General features: G+C 39.2%; 1 protein-coding gene across 4 annotated transcripts in view; it reads right to left on the reverse strand.

Moving 5' to 3' along the window:
* Window positions 1-24,076, reverse strand: part of LOC122551330 (calcium-responsive transcription factor-like) — a 60,496-nt gene that overhangs the window by 13,057 nt on the left and 23,363 nt on the right. For all 4 annotated transcript variants that reach the window (XM_043693055.2, XM_087988747.1, XM_087988746.1 and 1 more), the window contains 6 exons: window positions 22,416-22,500; window positions 15,632-15,821; window positions 13,724-13,841; window positions 12,826-12,969; window positions 8,511-8,750; window positions 7,227-7,389 (listed from right to left, as the gene is read on the reverse strand). In XM_043693055.2, the coding sequence (XP_043548990.2) occupies window positions 7,227-7,389; window positions 8,511-8,750; window positions 12,826-12,969; window positions 13,724-13,841; window positions 15,632-15,821; window positions 22,416-22,500 (940 nt within the window). The remainder of the gene's footprint in view (window positions 1-7,226; window positions 7,390-8,510; window positions 8,751-12,825; window positions 12,970-13,723; window positions 13,842-15,631; window positions 15,822-22,415; window positions 22,501-24,076) is intronic.

A 24,076-nucleotide genomic window follows, 5' to 3' on the forward strand; every position in this document is an offset into this window, starting at 1 on the left:
ATCAGATCATAGCTGTATGATTCACCAGAATTTGTTAAAGAAGATCTTCTCAAAACCTGGAGTGCCAACAATTATTATCGACACTTATGTTAATCCTGTTATTTTGTTAAGCCAAACAGTAATCCAAAGGCATTACATCAAGCATCATTTCAATGAAGAAAGGAGGAGGGAAAAGCACACAAAAGATCCAAGAATGAATGAAGTTATGTAAATCTCATGCACTTCTGTGCAGTAAGGTTTTAAAAATATCAGTGGTCACCACAATTCTGTTTCCTTGCCTTCTTTTCCTCATGCAGCTATTCAATAGCTTGGTGTTATACTGGTAAAGATAGTGTATATTCACAAATGTACTCTTTACAATAACGTGATCTGATTGGGTGCTGTTCTTATCCAGGTTGCTTCTAGTAGCAAACTGTCAGCATATTCTCAATGCTATTAAGAGTATTGGGTTCTGTGCCTCATGTAACTTGTTATGTTTGTTTTTGGGGATTGGAGAAGCATCTCCCATGTACCTGTCCTAGGAGATTACTTGGATATTAGTGAGAAACACAAGTGCTTCTTGTTTTCAACTGCAACAAAACTATTTGGGATATTCTACGGGCATTGATCATTACTATTTTCATTTGCTTGAAAGTTCACGTCTAAGAAAGGGAATCACTTCTAGAAATTAGACAGAAAATAGGAAACTGTTAGCGAGACAAAGTGCAAAAAGTCAAGGCCTCAGACTGTAACATTACTAACTGGCCAATATCAGTTGGTCAAACTACTAGAACTCCCTTTCAACAGCACTGTGGGAGTACCTCTACCACATGAATCACACCTACTGAATGGCAGTTAGAAATAGGCAAGAAATGCTGGGCATACAAGAGATGCTCACATCCTATGAATGATTTTTTTAAAAATTCGATAAATCTGCAACTAATGCTCCGAAAGAAAGCTAAACAAAGGAACTATATATATTTTTGCCTGCACCTCAAAATACATTCAGAGGCAACTTCTCAAGTAACATCGACTGCAAAGTTTAGCTCTTTTGAGACCCATACTCAAATTCACACCAAACGCTATTCACTCAGATCGAGTAATGCATCAATTTTAAAATCTCATCTCTGTTCAAATCGTGGGATAGCACAGTGGTTATTATTGAACAATCTAACCTTGAGGCCTGGACTAATGATTGGGACATTTGAGTTCAAATTTCACGACAGTGCCTGAAGAATTCATATTCAATTAAACAAACAGAACCTGGAATATAATACATCAGAAATAGTGGCCATAATTCTATCAGATTGTCAGAGTCCTTTCAAGAAAAAAGAAGTCTCAGTTGCTTTGGCAATATAGGAGACCTCAAATGCATAGCATTATCAATGACTCCTAAGTCTCCTCTTACTAAACTAGTGGCATTCAGGAAGGCAAGATACCACCTGCAGCTTCCACCTAAACTTTGGAATTAGTCCCCTAACTTCCCCACTTCTCAAAAATCCTTTAAAAGTACTCGAAATTTTAAAATATCGCTTAATGTCAAGTTTAGTCCGATAATGCCTGTGAATTTCACTGGGTGTTTCACTATGTTAAAGGTGTTTTATAAATGTAAGTTACTATTTCATCTGCTGGGTGACTACCAGATTGGTTGCCTACCAAGAGTAACAAGACATTTTTGAAAATCTGGAGAACAAGATATGGCTATGTGTAATGCTATAAGCCATTACCTGAATCATGCTCTCCTAGGTTATCATTGTTGCATCCTATGTGGGATGGACAAAGTTTTGGTAGACATATCCACTAGGTCCAATATGGGATCCTTGCTCATCCGTGTTACAGGCTGGATCCCTAGCTGTAACCCTTGTACTCTGCTCATCAAAATGTATATAATCAAGTCAGCAGTCGATCTGAACCCTCACATCGAGGCCTGAGGAATTTACTGGAATGGCAACTGCTCCCCATTTTCATATCCTACTTCTCTGCCTCTTGCCTATAACAGAAGAGAATGTTATCTTACTTATTTGGGTAAAAAGGCAGCTGCCCTTCGTGACTTCCAATGATTGATCCTGACTGCTACTAAAACTGGCAAAGATTTCATCAAACAGATTACCAGTTGTAACCATGTACACAAATAAAGCCTTGATAGTTGAGGATATAAAGTTGAAAGGACACTTAATGAACCTCGTTAAAATGCATTCCTCAGATGCTCATTTGTTTTTCCTAAATTTCTCCCTCCTTCTAAAAATATTAAACTCTTTGCTAGTATATATTTCCATGGTGGCTACAGACCAGCAATACGTTGGTCAAATTGACATTCTGCATGCGAGAAACACTGCATTAGTTTGCAGTAGATCAGATGGGCCAATGGGCTGAGGAGTGGCAAATGGAGTTTAATTTAGAGAAATGTGAGGTGCTGCATTTTGCTGCATGATAGAAAGTCATACTGACATCTTCCAGAGTGCTTTGGATATTTCCAATGTTTAAAAATTAAACATTGTTTCCTGGTCACCATCAGGGTTTCAGCAACTCTCAGCTGTAGATTGATATGATGCAGTCTGATTTTTATTTTTACAGAATCAGACAAACAAGAACTGAAAAACAGCGAGCATTATACCAGCAACTACTGGATTAATCTGCAAGAGGACAAAACCTTGAAAATGTTTCCTACTTGTGTCTGATTCTCTATTTTGCTTAACAGTACAAAGGTGCTTCACTAAACCAGATCCTGAAGTCTTTGTGCAAAATGTATTCATGGCAATATATATCATATATAGCACATTGAAATAGCACATTGGCCTAGTTCAGATTTGCAATTATGATCCAGTTGAGCCTCCACCTACTTATCCTGAACTGACTGTGTCAGCATAATCCTCCCTTCCCTCAATCTTGTCTATAATATTCTATTCAACCATTCCCAGGAGAAACAATTCCTACCACACTTTGGAGAGAAATTACCCTGAATTTCCTAATTGACTCTTAACAGTTATTTTATAATTGGTAGCCCCTAATATTGTTCCTGTCACAGATGGAAACTGTTGAAAAGAGTGGAACTTTTCAGAATTTTGAATATCTCTAACAGGTCACCCCTCACGAGAAAAGAGGTCACAAATGTTTATCCTCTGTTTATAGAGGTAACCTATATTTCTCACATTATCATTTCAAATCTCTCTTGTATCCTGTCCATTGCCAGGTAATCAGCATAGTACATAGCACTCTAAAATGTAATCTTACCAAGGATCAACACCTTGATAATATTCTAGAGGACATCATTCCCTTTTTATTATTGAGATCATTTAGAGTGTAAGGTAGCAAGCTTGGAAAATGACAAGGACAGACAAATATTGTGGTTTTCTTAAATTCAGAATCACCTGAGCAATTACTGCAGACTGTCCAGCCAACTACTTGTAACACAGATTGGAACTATTCATGGTGAGATTGATTTGAGGAGTTTTGATGATCTAAGCGGACATCACTCAAGGTTCTGCTCTGAAACTTTGGTACTGAAGCCAGATTCCAGAAAAAGATTGTAGCACCTATAAACCAACCATCAGTCTACAACTTATCTTGCTTAAAAACTCAAGCTCATTGGGATTCTACCTCAAAATACTATGCCAGCTACAGACAACACTGGATAGATGGTTGTGTTCATTTGAAAATCAGGTCACCATGGTTCCTGAAGACCAAACTGCCATAAGGCTCAGTAACTGCACAGATGATCTTCAGTAACTGCAGAGATGATCTTCAGTACCTTTGAGAGCTATCATATGAAGAACTTTGCAGAAATTTGCACAGATAAATAACTCTATCCTGGACATTTCAATGCCCTCAAAAACACAGTATTGATTCCACCTTGATAGGAGGAGCACTAAGTGCATAATGAAACTGACCTTCAATTGCAATAGTGTACAGCATCCCCATTCAGGACTATTTCAGAGTGTAGTATGGACAACACCAATAACATTCTCGAACCATGTGAAAAAGCGAGCCACTCCAATGAAGGTCAACCAGGTCCAGAAACTGACCAGCACAAGCTGGCAAGTATCATCACCTGTGCTTTGGATATCAGCAATATCCCTAAGTACTCCATTAGACTGGAATTGGCCCAAGGTAGAAAGCTTGATTTGATGTTGTTGTGTCGCCATAGTCTAACCAGACCATAGGGGCTGCTCTCTCATTAGAGAGAAGCGACTGGTGGTGACTTAACCTGAGGGCCACCAAACCTCAGGCGAGGGAAAAGGTTAAGAAGAATCCTTCATGGTGATGGGAATTGAACCCATGCTGTTGCCAACACACTGCTCTGTAAACCAATGATCCAGCCAACTGAGGTAAACCATTCCCTTGATTTGATGAGGGACAACTTGGTTCACCATTCACTTTTAGATTTGGCTGAATCAGTTGAAACATTAGCAGGTATGGCTTTCATTGGCTAACATTACTTTTCAGGATGATTTTGAAATAAATGAAAGTAAAGATAATTTTTGGCTTCTTGTATTCCCCCATTGAAAACAAGCTTCTTTAAATCCCTCCTGCCTTGTCCTCAGCCTCCAACAATCTGCATGAACAGGTCACAGTTAACTGTCACTGAAATAGAGACAATACAATAATTTGGCACTGCTAGTTCCTTCCCTTCCACTAGTCTACTAGACCAGCTCAGTGGTTAGCATATGAGCGGCACGGTGGCTCAGTGGTTAGCACTGCTGCCTCACAGCACCAAGGTCCCAGGTTCGATTCCAGCCTCGGGTGACTGTCTGTGTGGAGTTTGCACATTCTCCCCGTGTCTGCATGGGTTTTCTCCAGGTGCTCTAGTTTCCTCCCACAGCCCAGAGATGTGCAGGTCAGGTGAATTGGCCATGCTAAATTGCCCATTGTGTTAGACGCAATAGTCAGAGGGAAATGGGACTGGATGGGTTACCCGTCAGAGGCTAAATTGCCCATTGTGTTAGACGCAATAGTCAGAGGGAAATGGGACTGGATGGGTTACCCGTCAGAGGGTCGGTGTGGACTTGTTGGGCCAAAGGGCCTATTTCCACACTGTAGAGAATCTAATCTAAATATCCTCTAAAACTCCCTCAGTTAGCCCTGAACTTTCATCTTTTATTACAATTTCTCATGGCCTTCTGTCGTCATTTTGTCCATGAGGTGCACCTCCTACCTCAATACTACCTCAGTAATGTAACCACCCAACTTTGCTGCCTGGCCAATACTGTTAACAGTTTTCAAGTGCTGTCACCCTAGTCTTTAAATCTGTAACTACTCCTCCCAAATTAAATAAAAAACATGATCATTGTAATTACTACCTAATTTCCAAGTTGTTTGTCTTCTCCAAAAACATTGAATATGCTAATCCTCCACAATCACGTTTCCTAGACCTGCCGCTGCACCATTCTCAACCAAACTAACCATCCTCAACCTTTCTGACTTCTCTGCAGCTTGTAACACAGCTAACCATGCCATCCTCCTCCAATGTCCACTCATGTGCAATCAATTGCTTCAATATTTATCCATCACATTGCAGCCACTGCAGTATTTGTAACACTATTAACACATAAATTCTATTATATCTGGGATAGCCCAAGATCAATCCCTGCCTTTCCCCCTATTTCGCATTTACTTTCATCTCAACGACATCCTCTAAAAATAATCTTAGCTTTTACAAGTAAACTGACTATACCCAACTCTCTCTCAACATTCATGACTCCACTACTGTTGAAAACTTATCAGATAGTCAGTCCTGAATAAGGAGGCATTTCATCCAATTAAATAGTGACAAGATTAAAGTCATTTACTTTAGTATATGTACTATAAATACTATGAGCTCAATACAAATTCTATCCCTCTCCCTGATAACTATCTGTGGCTTAAACAGACTGTTTGAAACCTTGGCGATAATTTCATTCCAAGATAGAGTTCCTGACCACATAGAAATTCCTAGTTATAGAATAGATAAGTATACTTCTGTAACAGTGTCCAATTCACCTCCATCTCAACTCTTACTCTGTTACAACCGTATTTCTTGCCTTTGTTACTCCTGGATACTTTCTAATCAACTTGTTCAGAGATGTAATTATACATCTCGGGAGCAGGTGGTACTCAAACCCAGTTCCCCTGGCTCAGAGATACAGACACTATCATTGTACCACAAAAGCTCTACCTTTATTATTTCTAGACTTGTTCCAATATACTCAGGGCTGGATTACCACATTCAAACTACTGAAATAAACTTGACATCAAAATTTTGTTCTTGCGCTGCTGACTGGTACCTTGACAAGCCTTGATTTTAAATTTTCCTATTTTTAGGTCTCTCCATGTCTTGCCACTCCCCATCTCTACTACCTCTTCCAGCCTCTCAATCCTTTGAAGTATCACCATTCATCTCATTCTGACCTCTTGGGCATTCTCAAGTTTAATTACTCTAACAATGGCCATTCTCCTCTGGAATTCCAATTGCACCTCTCTTCTTCCTTGAAGGCAGTCCTTCCTACAACACAATTCAAGAGCTATTTTCATTCCTACTTACATGTATAAATAGAAACTGCTTGTATTCTTGCTTGATATCACTGAACATGGATTTGGTATATCACTAGAATCCTCAAGTCAAACCCAATACTTTGGATGCCAGTGCTGTTTTTTCCCTCATCTATTTGCCATGATGCTGCCATCCTCCACTAAGAACAGTTTATTGGAGATGAGTCTCAAACAAACATTTTACGTAAGACCCAAAACAAAAGATCCCTGATTTTGCTCTCTCGTGAATGTCATGGGCAACCCTAAATCAAACAATGGCATGAACATATTATCCTCAAATAGAAAATTCAAAACTCTCCAGTGGACATCCAGAATTGACCATGGAAAGTAATAACAACTCAAACACCAATTCATAAACATGAAGGAGACATTGCAGCAATACAGCTTGGAAACTAAAGCAATTGTATGGTTTAACCATCTAAATGCAAATTATAGCTACTGCTGTACACCTGCACAACAATCATAAGACAGTTTCAAATAATATTTTGCTCAAGTGAAAAAATGTGCGAATCAAACAAAACAACTCAATAAATTAAATGAGGGATATAAAGTATTAATTGGCCAAAAAGACCTATATCCAATGATAAAATTTTCTCTGGTCTGGGACGCAAAAGTAAAAGCCTGCTGTCGATGACATATATGGAATGGCGAAGTCCGTCAGACCCACTCAGCCCCCTGCTTCAGGTCAAATATATAAACTTACCAAAACAAACATATCTTACCGCTGCAGTCATTGAGCCAGATATGTATTCCAGCTCGCCTCTCTGTAGTGCTAATTGTGCTTCGTGGATGTGGTTTTTGATATCATTGACAGTTGGAAAGAAGGAGAGATTGTGTCTTTCAGGAACATCATCAGGTTTAAATAATTCCCTTTCCACAAACTTTCTGCACAAAGAAAAACAAATTATCAATGACAGTCAAGATTATTGAATGCAATAGGACACAGTGCAGTCTTCTAACATCAGATAATGAAACAACATTACACAGTCTGTGCCACAGTAGTAACAAATAACAAATCGACAAGGCCTAAAGTGAAAGACACAGCTCATCTTAACCCAACACGTATTCTTACAATCAAATAGAACACTGAGGTTCAACAGGCTGCCTATGGCTAACTAAAAATGAACAACATTTAAGTGGAAACAACTAACAAATAGAATAACTTGTTAGACGTGCATGCGCTTGACTGATTGCAAATTCTCCCATTTTGATTTTAGTACTGTTAATGGAAGCCAAAAACGATTGTAAGGAAACAGTTCATTTCAGAGTAGCCAATAATCATTAACTCTGATTTTGCTTCTCCTGAATATGTTACTTGTCAGAGTCATATTCCTAGAATTCCCTCCTGAATTGCATATAATACATGGACACCAGAGATTTAATGGTGATGGCTCAGCACCACTTCTGAGGACAATTAGAAATGGACAATAAACATTGGTCTTGCAGGGATGCTAACATCCCATGGATAAATAAAAAAAAATCAAGTGCATGACTTTTCTCTATATTTCTCACAATGCAAGGAACAGATATTTCCTTTTAATCACTTCATCTACCATCCAAATGGCATCAGAACTCTATGTAACTGAAAAATCATCAGGAACAAAAGTAGACATTTTGAATCACAATTCCATGCATCTGCCTTTAAAATTAAATCTTGCTGACAATAAAATCTGAACAACATAAAATATAAATTCAATTGCTAAGCATGTATAAGAATTCCAGATTTCTACTGAAGGTAAAATATAAAAGAATGATTTAAAAAAAGCAAAAGAAAATTCACAAATCATTTATCTAAAACTTTTAAAACTAGTTCAGAAACCTTTTGTATTGAGACTATGAAAAATAAGCTGCAACTTCCATTTACTAATACAAGTCTTCTATATAACTCAGAATAGTTATTACTGTGGAATTCTTAATGTAACGTGGTGACATAAAACTTTGCATTATTGCATTACTCTACAAAGATATTTTCTATATGAAGCAAACTGTGTGTATCAAAAACAAACCTTAACTGCTTCCGGACCATGTACACCTGGTCGATTCCCTGAGCAACCAGTTCTCTAATCTTCTCAGTGACACGTGGGTGCAGACGAGAAGGCAATATCCCATTTTCATCCATCATTCCAACATCGTCCTCTTCAACAGAAACAAATGATGGCGGAGGTGGTGGTGGAGGCGATGGTAAATAGGAACCGTCTTGATCATGGTACTGATGAGCCTGTGGTGTGGGTAACTGCACATACCACCTGTGGCAACATGAACATGCTCAATAACACTGTGGGTAAAACCTGTCAGTGGTCAGAACCGAATTCTGGAAACAACAGTCAGTGCGAATGGTCCCATGTTAGAGTCCCTATAAAACTTAAATAATTCCATCAGGTCACCTATATACTGAAAGATATCAACAATTATGACCTTCTCAAATTCTAAACAGAATATGAACCTTGTGATAAAGATGTGGACTCATATGTTTCAAATGTAATCGTTCCCATCCCTAACCTAAACAAAGATTTCTAAAGCTCCAGGAAGCAATTCTGAATATATTTAAAAAGTAACAGTTATTGGATTACACTGGAAAAAACATTCCATGCAGAATAAACATCAGAAGATGTGAAAGGTCAACGTGTTGTTAGCCATAGCACAGGCAGGTGGGATTCAGATTCCTGAAATATTGGAATGAGTGTGTGTTCAAGAATGACTGGTCGCACAAATACAGAACTGGGGTCAATATCTTTTTGGACAAGTTAATTAGTACTACTGTGGAGGATTTAAACTCGTTCAATCAGGAATTGGACATCATCATGTACTATAACAAGTAGAAACCAAGTATGCAGAAGACCAGGGGAAATAGTAAAAAAAAAAGAACATTCAGGAGAGATCATTGTAACTATGAAGAACTTCAAGGTGACATTAGTATGCATTCGGGTAAATGCACAAATATGATTCAATGAGCTGCAGGTACAAACCGCCATTCAGAAATATGATGGACTGATGACAAATGAGACCTGACTCAAGAGGGAGAATTGGATGTTCAGTAGTCCTTGGCACAAGGGATATAGGAAAGAAGGGATTAGGAAAGTCTGTTAAATTGTATTACAGTGCTAGAAAAAAACCCTCTTGTGGCATCAAATGCAGGATCTTGCTGGCTGAAATTAATAAACAGTGAGAATTACAATATTACTTGGTGTATTTCACAGCTCATCAAACTGGGACAAATGAGTTGGAGGAGCACATTTGCAAAAACATCGGCGTAGATCATGCAATTCTCAATAAAAAGTGTTAATGCATGATTTTAACCAACTGTTATTGAATGGCATAGTGTACGTTTGAGGGCAAAAAGGGAGACGAACCTCTGAAGTGTATTCAGGAGAATTATCTTGGATCAGTATGTTCTTGTTCAATGAGGAAGGAGGCTACGCTGGGACTAGGCCTTGGGGATCAAGTGGAGCACATCATCACCGGAAAGGATCTTGAAAATAATGATCATAAGGTTTAAGGATGAAGGAGAACAATGAGAAATCTAGAATATTAATCTCTAAATTGAGGAAACCTAATTCCAGAAAAAAGAGAAAACTAGCCTAAGTAAATCTAAGTAACAAACAGGTAGACAGAAATGCACGTGTGCTTTTAAAACAGCTAGTTCAACCAGTCTAGGTGAGAAGGGAGGGCAATTGAAGCCAGAGATCCCTAGATGACAAACAAGTCAAACTTTTTGGAAGAAACAAAATGAACTTTAATACAAATCAACAACAAAATCTATCTTTCAATGTGACTTGTCAGAAAGGTTTCTGGCAATAAAGCATTATTTTGAGCAAATTACTTACACAAATGTTTACATAAAGATAATAAAGGCAATCAAGACACAGCAGAAATAAAATGTAACAAAAAGGTAGCCCCAGTCAGAAGAGAAATTAGGGATGGCAGAACAGAACCTGAACAGAAAAAAAATGTTCTAAGGAGTTTTAAAAATGTTGAAGCAGTTCAAGAATGAAACGCCGAAGATGTAGCAACAGTAGCTAGAAAAAAAAAAAAGAGGATGAGCCAGTAAAAACAGCTACAGAACTGGTTTTAGTATCTGATCTGAACCATTTGCCATTTCTGCTTGAGGAAATTAGAGGGAATGAAAGAGAGTGGAAAGAGAGAGATTGAACTGTCTGTGCCTGCCAGGATAACCCATGCCGTTTTGACAAGTGAAGCACAACAACAATTCATAAAGTACAGTCAAATTGTTAAAGAAATTAGGACTTGAGGTTAGAGGAATGTGTACAGCAAAGGAGGTGAAAAAATTGTAAGTATGATAAAAATAAATGATCAGCTGTATCTGGTGATATGGAATATTGTTTTCTATCTGTATCTTTTTCAAATATGCTAACAAATGCTCAATTGCATACGTACACTTTCTTCAATATCACTAACAGTAGATTTACACTCATCAATTTAAAAATGGAAAATATAAAATGTCACTAGAACTCCCATAACATGGAACATATACCATTAGAACACACAAGGAAAGATATGTGACTAATTAGATTGGAGACAGTTTTCAACAGATGCAGCACCAGCAATCAAAATAGATTAATATAACTGGTCAAGATCGGAGGACAGTTAAATGCATTTAAAAGCTCCAGACAATTAGGCAAAAATGTAAAAAAAGTTTTATAAACCGACCGAACAAAAAATGCCCAGGGGCATAAAAAGTTGTCTAGAAGTTGTCTGATAAGTTACTGAAAAGGGATTTTTTGTTTCTCTGCATCTAGGACCTTATATGGCCAAATCTAAAGAATCTTAGGTTCAAACACTGGAATAATAATTTATTTTTCCCTGGATCATTATTGTTGAAGTCAAATCATATTGCTATGCCTTTGCAGTCAGATTTAAATCAGATTGCATTTGGAAGGCTACTTTCTTTCATTAAAGGACATTAGCAATTAGAAGGGTTTTCACAACAGTTTGTCAGTTTCCAGTAGTTTAGAGGTAACCATTATTTCATTTGATATAATTAGTATGAATTTAAATTTCCATGTCACAACAGTAGGATTGAAGCTCTTGTATAGTTTTAATGGTAAATGTTCCACATCATGGCACATCTCAGTCATTAATCAAAGTCATTTTAAAAAGAAATTGATGGGACATGGGCGGCACAAGCAAGGCCAACAGTCATTGCCTATTCCCAATTGCTCCTGAACAGTGTAATTTACTGGCCTAATTCAGAGGCCAGTTAAATCAAACATATTCCTGGAGTCACATTAAGGCCAGAAGGGACATATTACATTTCCTAAAGGACATTAACAAATCTAAAGGGTAGTTTTGGACAAACTGATAGTTTCGTGATCACGAAACTGAGTCTAGCTTTCAACTCAAGTTTGTTAATTGAATTTAAGTTCATGACAATGGTGTGATTTGAACACTTGTCCCCAGAACATTGACCTGCACCTACATATTAATAATCCAGTGACATAACTCCTTAAATACAGTGCCCAATGAAAAATACACGTGGGATGAAAACGTTACTTTTGGCCCAAATTGTTAATGGTGGTGGTGTGGGCAGTACTGAAGGAGAAAAACAATATGAAGAACTTGGGCCCCACAGCACTGCAGGCCACTCTCTTGCAGGCAACAGAGCTACTTGCCAGCAAGCAGCTTGTAATCTATTAAGCCACTGAAGGTTGACAGAGACCTACAAATTGAGACTGACCAGGATTTTCAAGCTGGTGCATCAGACAGGCCTAGAGGTGGTTTGTCTGCTTAGGTGCAGCAGCAGCAATGGCCACACCGAGGACAGACTAACCACCATAGTGCTGGCCGAGTTGCAAAGGCTATTTATTTTAAATGTGGGAAAAGTTGCAGAAAGGGCAGCTGCATTTTGTGGCATACTCTCCCTCACGTATTCACCATAGCATCCTGTTTCTGCTTTCAAGTTGGAAGACTCCAGTTTCGTCCCCCAGCTTAAAGGACCCTCCAGCCATCTTTAATTGGACAGCAAGCCTGCTTTCTGGTCCCTTGATGGTTATATCAGAGAAAAACATAACGTTCAGGCTTTTGTCCCTCATTTGAGCCTAACAGCATGGTTCAGAAGTCCACAGTAAAATCCTGCCTATCATATTAGAAAATTGCAATTGAAAATTAAAACAATCTTCCCTTAAACACATCTTTTTTTAGTACCTAAAGCCCACATACACATACAAATTATACAATGATAGGAGAAGATTTTAAATAAGATTCATGAGTTTAACAGTAGAAATGATGAGCCAAATGGAGTCACAGATTGCTATGAATGAAAGTTCCAGCAACCTAATCATGGACCACATGTAAAATTCCTACCTGACAACTCCTCCTACATCAAATCCATTTTTCTTCAACATGTTGAAGGCCTTTTCCTGTTCTTGTCGAATAATCTTCTTATCGATCTTAGGATCTGTGGGAACCCTGTATTCTGGAAACTTCCGCACTTTTTTAATGTAGATTCTGGAGCAGAATAAACAAATTTCAGACAAGTTGCATTTTGAAATAATAACAAACATCTTCAAAACGTGAATTTTTAACTTCTAAAAAAAAACTAACCCAGTTTTCTTATGAACCTCTTCAGAAATGTTAGACTGCTCTGGAGCAGATATGACTTGAACCTGAGCCTCCTGGTCCAGGATAGGGATACTACCATTGCACAATACAGTTAGCTTGGGTTATGAACAAAATTAATGGAGGACAAAGTCTGTCAAATATTTTTGAAATCAAGGAAGCATACGTGCATCCTTCTGGTGCTGTGCAAAGGTTCTTCAAGTGGCATATTAGTTTTCATCTTGTGCCGTAAATTGTGGCTTCAGTGGAAGGACAGTCTTATTGCTGCATTACATTAAGTTTCAATTTTTAGATTTTAGATACGGGCGGACAGCACAAGTGAGAGAGAGTGGGGAGAGGGATGGAGCTGCTACCTAGGCAATAGAGTTGGGAGCTAGGACTGCAGGCAATATCTTTAGTCTTCCAAGATTTAATTGGAGAAAATTTCTGCTCAACCAGCACTGGACATTAGATCAGAAGCGATAATTTAGCGACATTGGAGTAGTGTTCAATTTGACATACTCAAAAACAGCAGACAGTGTAGCGAGTTGCTTCCAGTCTTTGTGCTACATTGCATTTAAGTGGGTTTCAGAAGTCCACAAAAGTTACTGTTTCAGACACCATTAAAAAAAAATTGTTTCTATCATTCAAATGGGATTCTTACCGTGCAGCACAAGTTGCCTTATAATACTGATTTGAGATGCTTTCTTGTTCTATTTTCTTAGGTTGAACCCCTTTGCGCCTTGGTCCAAATTGGCACTCCATGACAATAGCCCTACTTCCTGTAAGGAGCATAGGTACATGGTGAGCCAAGTTACACTCTCCTGAAATCTGTAAACTGTAAACAATAGCTGACTTAAAATTAGTGCTGTCAGAAAACACAAACATGAAGGTGCAATAGCTGTCAAAGCTTTATCATAAAAAATACCACCCCCAATGGTTAAAGAAAGGACTGACAGCACGTTTAAAGCCTTAGGGAAGAATAAGACTAAGCACAGAGACGGGTCATTTTGGATCAACTTATCTATGCCAATGTTGACACTCCATAGGAGATTCCTAACCAGTCACACTACATTTGATTGCATTAATATATCCTTCTAATCCTTCAAAGGATTACAAAGGCTGGAAACCTGAAATAAAAACAAAAGTTTCAGAAACACCAAGAAGGTTTGGCAGCATCTACAGAGAGTGTGTTTAAGTCTAGGTGCTCATATGAAATATCACAGACCTATAACATTAACTGCTGCCCTCTACACAGAATCTGCCAGACCTGAACATTCCCAACATTTTCCTTTTTCATTCCTTCTGTTCCTTTTTTCCCCCACAAGTACTTACCAGCTTCTCGTTAAAAATGAGATAACCTGTGAAGCATTCCGGTCTTTAATCAAACTGCAGTAAATTCTATGATCATTTTTTCTAGTTTGCTAAATTTAATTTTACAACTTGTCTTGTTGAGATTTGAACCATTGGGCTACAGCTAAAAATCATAACTACCACAATTGTGCCCTAATTCTAATAATAATACATGCTGCCTTTGGCATTAACTCCGGACATTTAGCAAAGTGCAAAATACAGTCACAAAAAATTGCACACTAATATTTTACAAATTCAGTTTTATTAAATTCTAGACAGATTGAATGAAGACAGTTTTCAAATGCTGTGCCAGAAGAACACGCTTCAAATTTTGCAAGTTATTGCAGCGTCAGTCTCGTCTGTAGGCCAAGGAACAATAGTATCAGCAACCAAAATTCAAGAGCATGTCCAGATTTCAAGCGGGAAAATGGCATTTCAAAACAACTGCTTCACATCTTAGAATGAAAAAATCAGAATGAAAGCAATAGTGACTCTGGCATCAATTTTTTTTAAAACATTAACTAATATAGGAAATAGCTGGAAGACTAGAACTTAACAGTTGCATTCAAGAAGAAATGCAGATTAGTCAGCCTAATATCAGCCATAATGTAAATCAAATACTTACTTGGAAAGACATTATGTTAAGTAAGGACAGTTGTTTACAAAAGTCAAGATATATGTGACCAAACTGCAATAAACCATGCACGTTTGATTTTCTGGAAGTCTCAAGCTCCCTTTTTTATGGTTTAACGAAGGAGTGAGGTTATCTCTGAGCAACTCAAAAGAGGACATAGCGAGTACAGTAAACTGAGCAGTCAGACGTCAGATGATATTTAATTTTGAGAAAAGTACGATGATGTGTTTTGGAATTCAGAAAAATTATAAGAAATTCAATAAAATGGCAAATTTTACAGGATAAAATAGCAAAGACATTCAGGGACCCAGACAGACATTTTTAATGGATAGTAGTAAAGATATTTTAAAAAAATACACATTTAAAAAAATAGGTGCTTATGTGCAAATGCAAAGAGTAATGCTAAAACTAAAAGAAATTTAGATTGTGTTTAGGAACAGGAAGAACTCCAATAAATAGAGCAAAAATACATGAAATGTGCCAGGAGGATTGAAATAAATTCTACGTATATTCAGTTATGTAATAACTGTCAACAAAATCTCCAGTGGAAAGCAACTATGTTCCAAACAAGTAGCCAACCCTGACCTGCATTAACAAATGGAATTCCATCATATGGTACATATTGAGACTTCCACATCAGCCGAGTGGCAGGTTTAGCAGGGCTTGGAGACTGTCGTGTTCCCCAGACACTTTGTGTTTGCTGCTTGTGAACTGTTAATACATTTTCCAATTCAGTTTCACTCTCACAATACCCACGATAGGAGTCTCCAATTTTCTGTAATAATAAACACATTAGGTGAGCAATTAAGACAATTCCATAAAACAAATGTAGAGAATGCTGGAGAATCTCAGCAAGTCTGGCAGCATCTACAGAAAGAGAGAGAGAGTGTTAAAATTTTGAGTCTATGGATGCTTTATGCTTTCTTCTTGTTGGCCTCTGCTCTTTTCATCATCACTAACTGCAAAGTTGCAGTTTGATGATATTAGGCAGTGAGATGTTCTACCCAACTTACACTTCCACATTCTGTATTCTGTTCTAAGCACTGAGTCACAATAACCACAGAAGACAGAGAAGGAAACAATTTTGCATCCTGTGTGGAGACCTGATCTCGCAACAGCAACTTTGCTGGCCCACTATCCTGTCCTTGTTCTCCCATTGCCCTACAATTTTCTTTTTGTCTTCAAATATTCAGCAAATTGGCTTTCAAAGACCATGACGGAATCTGCCTCCCCTAAACTCTCAAGCAGTACAATCCAGGTCTTAATCATTTGCTGAATAAAAATTGTTTCCCCATCTCATCTTCAATTCTTTTGCCAACAATCTTCAAGTGTTATGTGATCTGCAAATTTTGAAATTTTGCCTGGTAGAATAATGTAAACACTTTTCTGCAATTAAATAATGGGACAGCTCCTTACAGTTATACACAATGCTAAATAGAGTAGACAAGATTAACATTTAGCATTACTTTGATTTAAACTGAACCCACAGGACAGAATAACTCTAGTCCAAACAGGTAAAGGCAAGTTAAGGACTGGTATAAAAAAAAAGCTCTTAAACAACATAATACATAATTGTGGGGAGGCAACAAATCTTGAGTCTCATGAAATGGGAAAATGCCATCACAAAAGAGAGCAGATATTATGAACAAATAACACAGACGGACAAAATATCCAGCCTCAGCTGTATTACAAAGAACAAAGAAAATTTACAGCCCAGGAACAGGCCCTTTGGCCCTCCAAGCCTGAGCCGATCCAAATGTACTGTCTAAACCTGTTGGTCAATTCCTAAGCATCTGTATCCCTCTGCTCCCCACCTACTCATGCATCTGTCCAGAAGCATCTTAAATGAATCTACCATGCCTGCCTTTACCACCTCTGCTGGCAACACGTTTCAGAAGCCCACCACCCTCTGTGTGAAGTACTTGCCGCGTGTTTCCCCCTTATACTTTCCACCTCTCACCTTGAAAACGTGACCTCTCGTTATAAAATCCTTCACCCTGAGAAAAAGCTTGTCTCTATTCATCCTGTCTATACCCTTCATGATTTTGTAAACCTCAATCAGGTCCCCCTCAATCTCCTTTTTTCTAATAAAAATAAACCTAACCTACTCAACCTCTCTTCATAGCTAGCACCTTCCATACCAGGCAACATCTTTGTAAACCTTCTCTGCACCATCTCCAAAGCGTCCACATCCTTTTTGTAATGGGGCGCACAGAACTGTAGACAGTATTCCAAATGTGGCCAAACCAAAATCCTGTACGATTTTAACATGACTTGCCAGCTCTTATACTCAAAAGCCCATCCAATGAAGGCAAGCATAATATATGTCTTCTTGACCACTCTATCCACCTGTGCAGCAACCTTCAGGGTACAATGGACCTGCACTCCCAGATCTCTCTGCCCATCAATTTTTCCCCAAGGCTCCTCCGTTCATTGTATAATTCGCTCTAGAATTAGTCTTGCGTAAATGCACCACCTCACATTTGTCTGGATTGAAATCCATCTGCCACTTTTCCGCCCAACTCTCCAGTCTATATCCTCCTGTATTCTTTGACAGTTCCTTATGCTCTCTGCTACTCCACCAAACTTGCTGATGATACCAACAGTGCCCTCTTCCAGATCATTTGTATATATTACAAACAAAAGTGGCCTCAACACTGATCCCTGTGGAACACCACTGATCATCTTTCTCTATTTCGAGAAACTCCCTTCAACTACTACTCTGTCTCCTGTTCTTTAACCAGTTCTTTATCCACCTAGCTAGAACACCCTGCACACCATGTGACTTCACTTTCTCCATTAGTCTACCATGGGGAACCTTATCAAATGCCTTACTAAAGTCCATGTATGTGACATTAACAGTCCTTCCTTCATCTATCAACGTGGTCACTTCCTCGAAGAACTCTATTAAGTTGGTAAGGCATGATCTTCCCCGCAAAAAACCACATTGCCTATCACTGATAAGCCCATTCTTTTCTAAATATAAATAGATCCTATCCCTCATACCCTCTCCAGCAACTTTCCCACTACCGACATCAGGTTTACTGGTCTGTAGTCTTTCTCTCCATTTTGACAGAGCGACGAGGAGAGAAGGTGAGGTGAAGCGAGGGCTGCTGGAAAGGTAAGGGCTTAATTTATATTTGGGCAGTGGCTAAACCCGAGATACTACACCTGTAGTATCTCCCCTCACCCCCAACCTGAAGAAAAAGATTCTGTAAGGCTTTTATTTCTTTCTTATCGTTCTTTTTCATATATTTATGTGCATTGTTTGATTTTAGTTAGTTCATATAAAGCTAGGCTTACAATGGCAGGGGACCTCAGACCCGTGGCATGTGCCTCTTGCTTGATGTGGGAGCTTAGAAATGTGTCTGACGTTCTTGACTCTACACCTGCAAGAAGTGTGTCCAGCTGCAGCTCTTGTTTGACTGCATGACGGCTCTGGAGCTGCGATGGACTCACTGTGGAGCATCTGCGAAGCTGAGGAGGTCGTGGATAGCATGTTTAGTGAACTGGTCACACCACAGGTTAGAATTGCTGAGGGAGACAGAGAATGGTGACCAAAAGACAGAAAAGAGTAGGAAGGCAGTGTAGGTGTCCTCTGCAGTCAATTCCCTCCAAAACAGGTATACCATTTTGGATACTGTTGGGGGGAGATGGCTCACCAGGACAGGGCAGCAGTTGTCATGATCATGGCACAATGGTGGGCACTGCTGTTCAGAAGGCTAGGAAAAAGACTCATAGGGCCATAATCATAGGGGATTCTATTGTGAGGGGAGTAGATGGGCGGTTCTGTGGCCGAAAACGGGAGTTCTGGGTGGTATGTTGCCTCCCAGGTGCTCGGGTCAGGGATGTCACCGATCGGCTTCAGAGCAGTCTAAAAGGGGAGGGTGAACAGCCAGTTGTCTTGCTGCATATAGGCACCAACAATATATGTAGAAAACGAGATGAGGTCCTGACAGAAGAATTCAGGGAGCTAGGAGAGAAGTTAAAAAGAGGAGGACGTCAAAGGTAGTGATCTTGGGATTACTACCAGTGCCACATGCTAGCCAGCGTAGAATTGAAAAAATAGGCAGGATACATTTTATCTCTCCACCCTGGAAGCTCCCTGCCTCTATTCCTGATGAAGGGCTTTTGCCCGAAACGTTGATTTTCCTGCTCCTTGGATGCTGCCTGACCTGCTGTGCTTTTCCAACACCACTCTGATCTAAACTCTGGTTTTAAGCATCTGCATTCCTCACTTTTGCCAGGATGAACACGTGGCTTGAGAAATGGTGTAGGATGGAGGGGTTCAGATTTAGATTAGATTACTTACAGTGTGGAAACAGGCCCTTCGGCCCAACAAGTCCACACCGACCCGCCGAAGCGTACCCACCCAGACCCATTCCCCTACATTTATCCCTTCACCTAACACTACGGGCAATTTAGCATGGCCAACTCACCTAACCTGCACATTTTTGGATTGTGGGAGGAAACCGGAGCACCCGGAGGAAACCCACGCAGACACGAGGAGAATGTGCAAACTCCACACAGAGAATCGCCCGAGGCGAGAATTGAACCCGGGTCTCTGGCGCTGTGAGGCAGCAGTGCTAACCACTTGTTGGACATTGGGACCGGTTCTGGGGAAGGTGGGACTATTACAAAATGGATGGTCTACATCTGAACCAGGCCAGAACCAATGTCCATGGGGGAGTTTTTTGCTACTGCTTTTGGGGTGGTTTTAAACTAATGTGCCAGGGGACTGGGAACCAGAAGAGAAAACAAGTAGGCAGCAAGGTGGAGACTGTAAGAAGATAACATTAATAAAGGGAAGAGTAGGCAGAAAGTGGATAAGCGCAAAAGAACTGGTGGCCTGAAATGCATCTACTTTAATGCAAGGAGGATAGTGTGTAAGGCAGATGAACTTAGGGCTTGAATTGGTGCCCGGGAGTATGACGTTATAGCAATCACAGAGACTTGGTTGAAGGAAGGGCATGATGATTGGCAACTAAACATTCCAGGATATAGAAGCTTCAGACAGGACAGGGAGGGAAGTAAAAGGGGGGATGGAGTTGCATTGCTGGTCAGGGATGATATCACGGCTGTGCTAAATGAGGACATTATGGAGGTCGTGGATAGTGAGGCATTATGGGTGGAGCTGAGAAATAAGAAGGGTGCAGTTACATTGTTGGGACTGTATTATAGGCCTCCCAACAGTGAGCGTGAGGTAGAAGAACAAATAGCAAACAGACTATGGAAAGATGTAGAGGCAATAGAGTAGTGGTGATGGGAGATTTTAATTTTTTCCCAACATTGACTGGGATACACTTAGCGTCAAAGGTCTGGGTGGGATAGAATTTGTAAGAAGCATCCAGGAGAGTTTTCCAGAGCAGTATATCAATAGTCCGACGAGGGAAGGGGCCATATTGGACCTGGTGTTGGGGAACGAGCCAGGACAGGTGGTAGAAGTTGCAGTAGGGGATTTCTTTGGGAACTGTGACCAGAATTCTATAAGTTTTAGAATACTCGTAGGTAAAGATGAATGTGGTACTAAGGGAAGAGTACTAAACTGGGCCAAAGCCAATTATATCAAAATTAGGCAGGAGTTCAGAAATGTGGATTGGACACAGTTATTTGAAGGGAAGTCCACATTTGATATGTGGGAGGTTTTCAAAGATAGGTTAAAGATAGTGCAGGATAAGCATGTCCCATTGAAGGCAAAAGATAGGAAGGGCAAGATTCGTGTACCGTGGATGACAGGAAAAAATTGTACGCCCAGCAAAGAGGAAAAGGGAAGCGTACATAAGGTCTAGGCAGCTAAGAACAGAAGTCCCTGGAAGAAATGTTGGAAGAGTAGGACAAATCTTAAACGAGGAATCAAGCGGGCTAAAAGGGGTCATGAAATAGCTTTAGCAAGCAGAATTAAGGAGAATCCCAAAGCATTTTATTCTTATATAAGAAACAAGCGGGTAACTAGAGAAAGGATTGGTCCAATAAAGGATAATGAAGGAAGGCTGTGTGTTGAACCTGAGAGAATGGGTGAGATCCTGAATGATTACTTTGCATCAGGGTTCACTGAGGAGAGGAGCATAATGAATTTTGAGATTAGAGATAGAAGTTTGATTAGTCTGGATCACGTTGGCATAAGTAGGGAAGATGGGTTAAGTAGGCTAGAGATTATTAAGGTGGACAAATCCCTAGGACCGGATGGGGTCTATCCCAGGTTGCTGAGGGAGGAGAGAGAGGAAACAGCTGGGGCCCTGGCAGAAATGTTTATGGCATCCTTAAATACAGGTGAGGTGCTGGAGGACTGGAATGTTGCTCATGTTGTCCCCCTGTACAAAAAGGGTAGTAGGGATATTCCAGGTAACTACAGACCAGTGAACCTGACGTCGGTGATGGGAAAGTTGCTGGAGAGGGTCCTGAGGGATAGGATCTATTTATATTTAGAAAAGAATGGGCTTATCAGTGATAGGCAATATGGTTTTGTGCGGGGGAGATCGTATTCTTGTGCCTGCCATGAAATACTCCATTTGCCTGGCTTGAGTGACAGTAGTTTAACCCCTATGCTCTTGCAGGGATTGTTTGGAAAGATAAGCAACAAAGCAAAAAACTACAGACTACTGCAATCATGTTGACAACCCAGCGAGCATCAATTTTATAAGATACTATGTTTCTGGTTTGAACTGAAATGTCTAATTGTGGTGAAACCACTGTACAGCACATATTTAATTATTCACTGCTAGTTGTCAAGCACCTATGTATAATAGCAGAAAGTGTCTGATTGCTTTTGAATGAGGGATAGGGAAAATGATGACATTGCCTCATTGCTGCTCATCTCACAACAGGGGTTCTGAACTGCACTTTAGGCCAAATACAGATAGTGCAGGGTATTCAAATCCATCAACAAAAACTCATTTCAAATTTTGAAGGAAGAACAGCAGAGAGTACTCTTCTCCCTTGGGATAGAAAGTGTAGGAACGTTAAACGATTCTTGTCAATCTTTATTAAAAACACAAAATTCTAGAAAGAAAAGATAATGATATGTCTCTCCTAAAACACTAGCTTTTCTCAGAATTTTTCCACTTTTTAAATTTATTTTTTGAGCATAAATTTGAATTCTATGTACTTCACAGACTCATGCTCTTACATTAATATTGCAGTTTGCTTTACTTGTGGTTCAGAGCAGTTAACAAAAATCTGTGCTCTCCTGAGTAGTACATATATTTTTAAATGCAATTTCAGGTTTGATCTTGTAATGAAATGTAGATTTGATCCTCTCAAGAGTATATATTGACCATAACAAAAAGTACTTGAAAGTAAATATTACTGAAATAAAAATCAATTTATAGCAATATCCATTAATGATACAAATATAGAAGTGCTAATCAACCTCACAGCTTCGGAGTCGTCGAGCCCAGGCAGGGGTGTTGTGTGGCAGTGGTTGTAGTGGGACAGGAAAATGATCTTCAACCATTCTGAAACACAAAAAAAAAGGATTACATTTCAAGCACTTAGCTACATGAATGCTTTGAGTAGCACTATAGTCTTTGGAGTACTTCCTCAAATGTTCCTCTGTGGAAGCAGAGCCCTTGAATATTGTTGATCATTTGTTGGGAAGAAAGGAGTGAAGATAGGGAGGGGTAGTTGAGTTTACCAACAGATTAGCTGTGATCAAATTAAATGGAAGAGTAGGCTCAACGAATCAATGAAATGCTCTTAAACCTTTTGTGTATATATAACCTTTAAGAAAGGTATACATTTATTGAATCTTTACACCTGATTTAGAGCTGTTGTAACCTTTCTTTTGGTTGTAAAAAATAAAGAATCTTTATTCACCACTTAATACTTCCATTGCTCAAGTTTCACAAAAATGTAATTATACCTGCATGAACTAGAACCTTAACTACCCTCTCTAAGCCAATCAATTCAAGGGCATTTCGAGATGGAAAACAAATGCATGCGAATGACAGCAACATCCCATGGAAGAATAAAGGAAGACACTGTTGTTACATGGCAGGTGATGGCCATTTGGCTCATCATGTCTGTACCATTTCCCCAAAAGAGCATTATAACTTAGTTTTCCTGCCTTTGCTCTCTGTAACAATGAACATTGTCAATATTCAAATCATCAATACATGTGCCTCCACCACAATTCTCGGCAGGAGGTCATTCAGCTTATTAGCACATCCAGCATTATATTTTTAACTTCTGAGATAATGCTTCAGAGTAAAATTGCTGAAGTTTTCTTTTAAAATAGTAAAATTAGAATCAATTTCGCCTGGATTAACCATCTATGGTTTCAATTAGAGTAGTTAATAGTCTAAGATTATGATAAACTCTCAAGGTTATTTCATCAGTCTGAAAGAAAATAAGGATTTGGCCTTAGCTTCCTTTTTAAAGTTTTCTTTGACTTTCTGGTATTGAGACAATTAACATCAAGTCCAAATATCTTTTTTCTGACTATTGATTTTTAAAACTTAGTCACGTCTGATGTTAAATTGATTGGCCAAAAAAAAAAAGGTATTTCCTCACAGCTTTTCTTGAATAAGGACGTCACATTTATGACTTTCCAATTCTCTGCCACTGTCCCCATCTAGGAAGAATTGGAAGATTATGACAAGACCTTCTACTGTCTCCATTCTCACTTCTTTAATGACCTCAGACAAAAACAATTTGAAGCAGGCAACTTTTTCCAGTCTCAATGCAGACATCTTTGCCCATCATTTTCATTCCATCCATTTTTCCCACCACTTCATATCTACCACTTCTCTGTCACTATCCTCTTTGCACTTGCTAAGTATGTGTAACACGCCCTGAACATCAGCACAATGCATCACTTTTATGTCCTCAACAGACAGCACCCCAGCGTTCAGGCTTTTTACAGGATTTCCTTTTATGATGTTCCTTTCTTGTATTCCATTTGACTGCGTTATTTTTCTCATCCTTTTAGAACTTGCTGAATTTGACTTGATTCTTATTTGAAAAGTCCATCTAACAATCATCAAAAAGCCTCTTTCTGCGCCATTAAGCTCTCCAACACACTCATTATTC

The sequence above is a fragment of the Chiloscyllium plagiosum genome, unplaced genomic scaffold (genome assembly GCF_037043375.1).
Source record: "Chiloscyllium plagiosum isolate Xiang-an unplaced genomic scaffold, Cpla_swu_hap1 HiC_scaffold_7, whole genome shotgun sequence".
NCBI classification, from domain to species: domain Eukaryota; kingdom Metazoa; phylum Chordata; class Chondrichthyes; order Orectolobiformes; family Hemiscylliidae; genus Chiloscyllium; species Chiloscyllium plagiosum.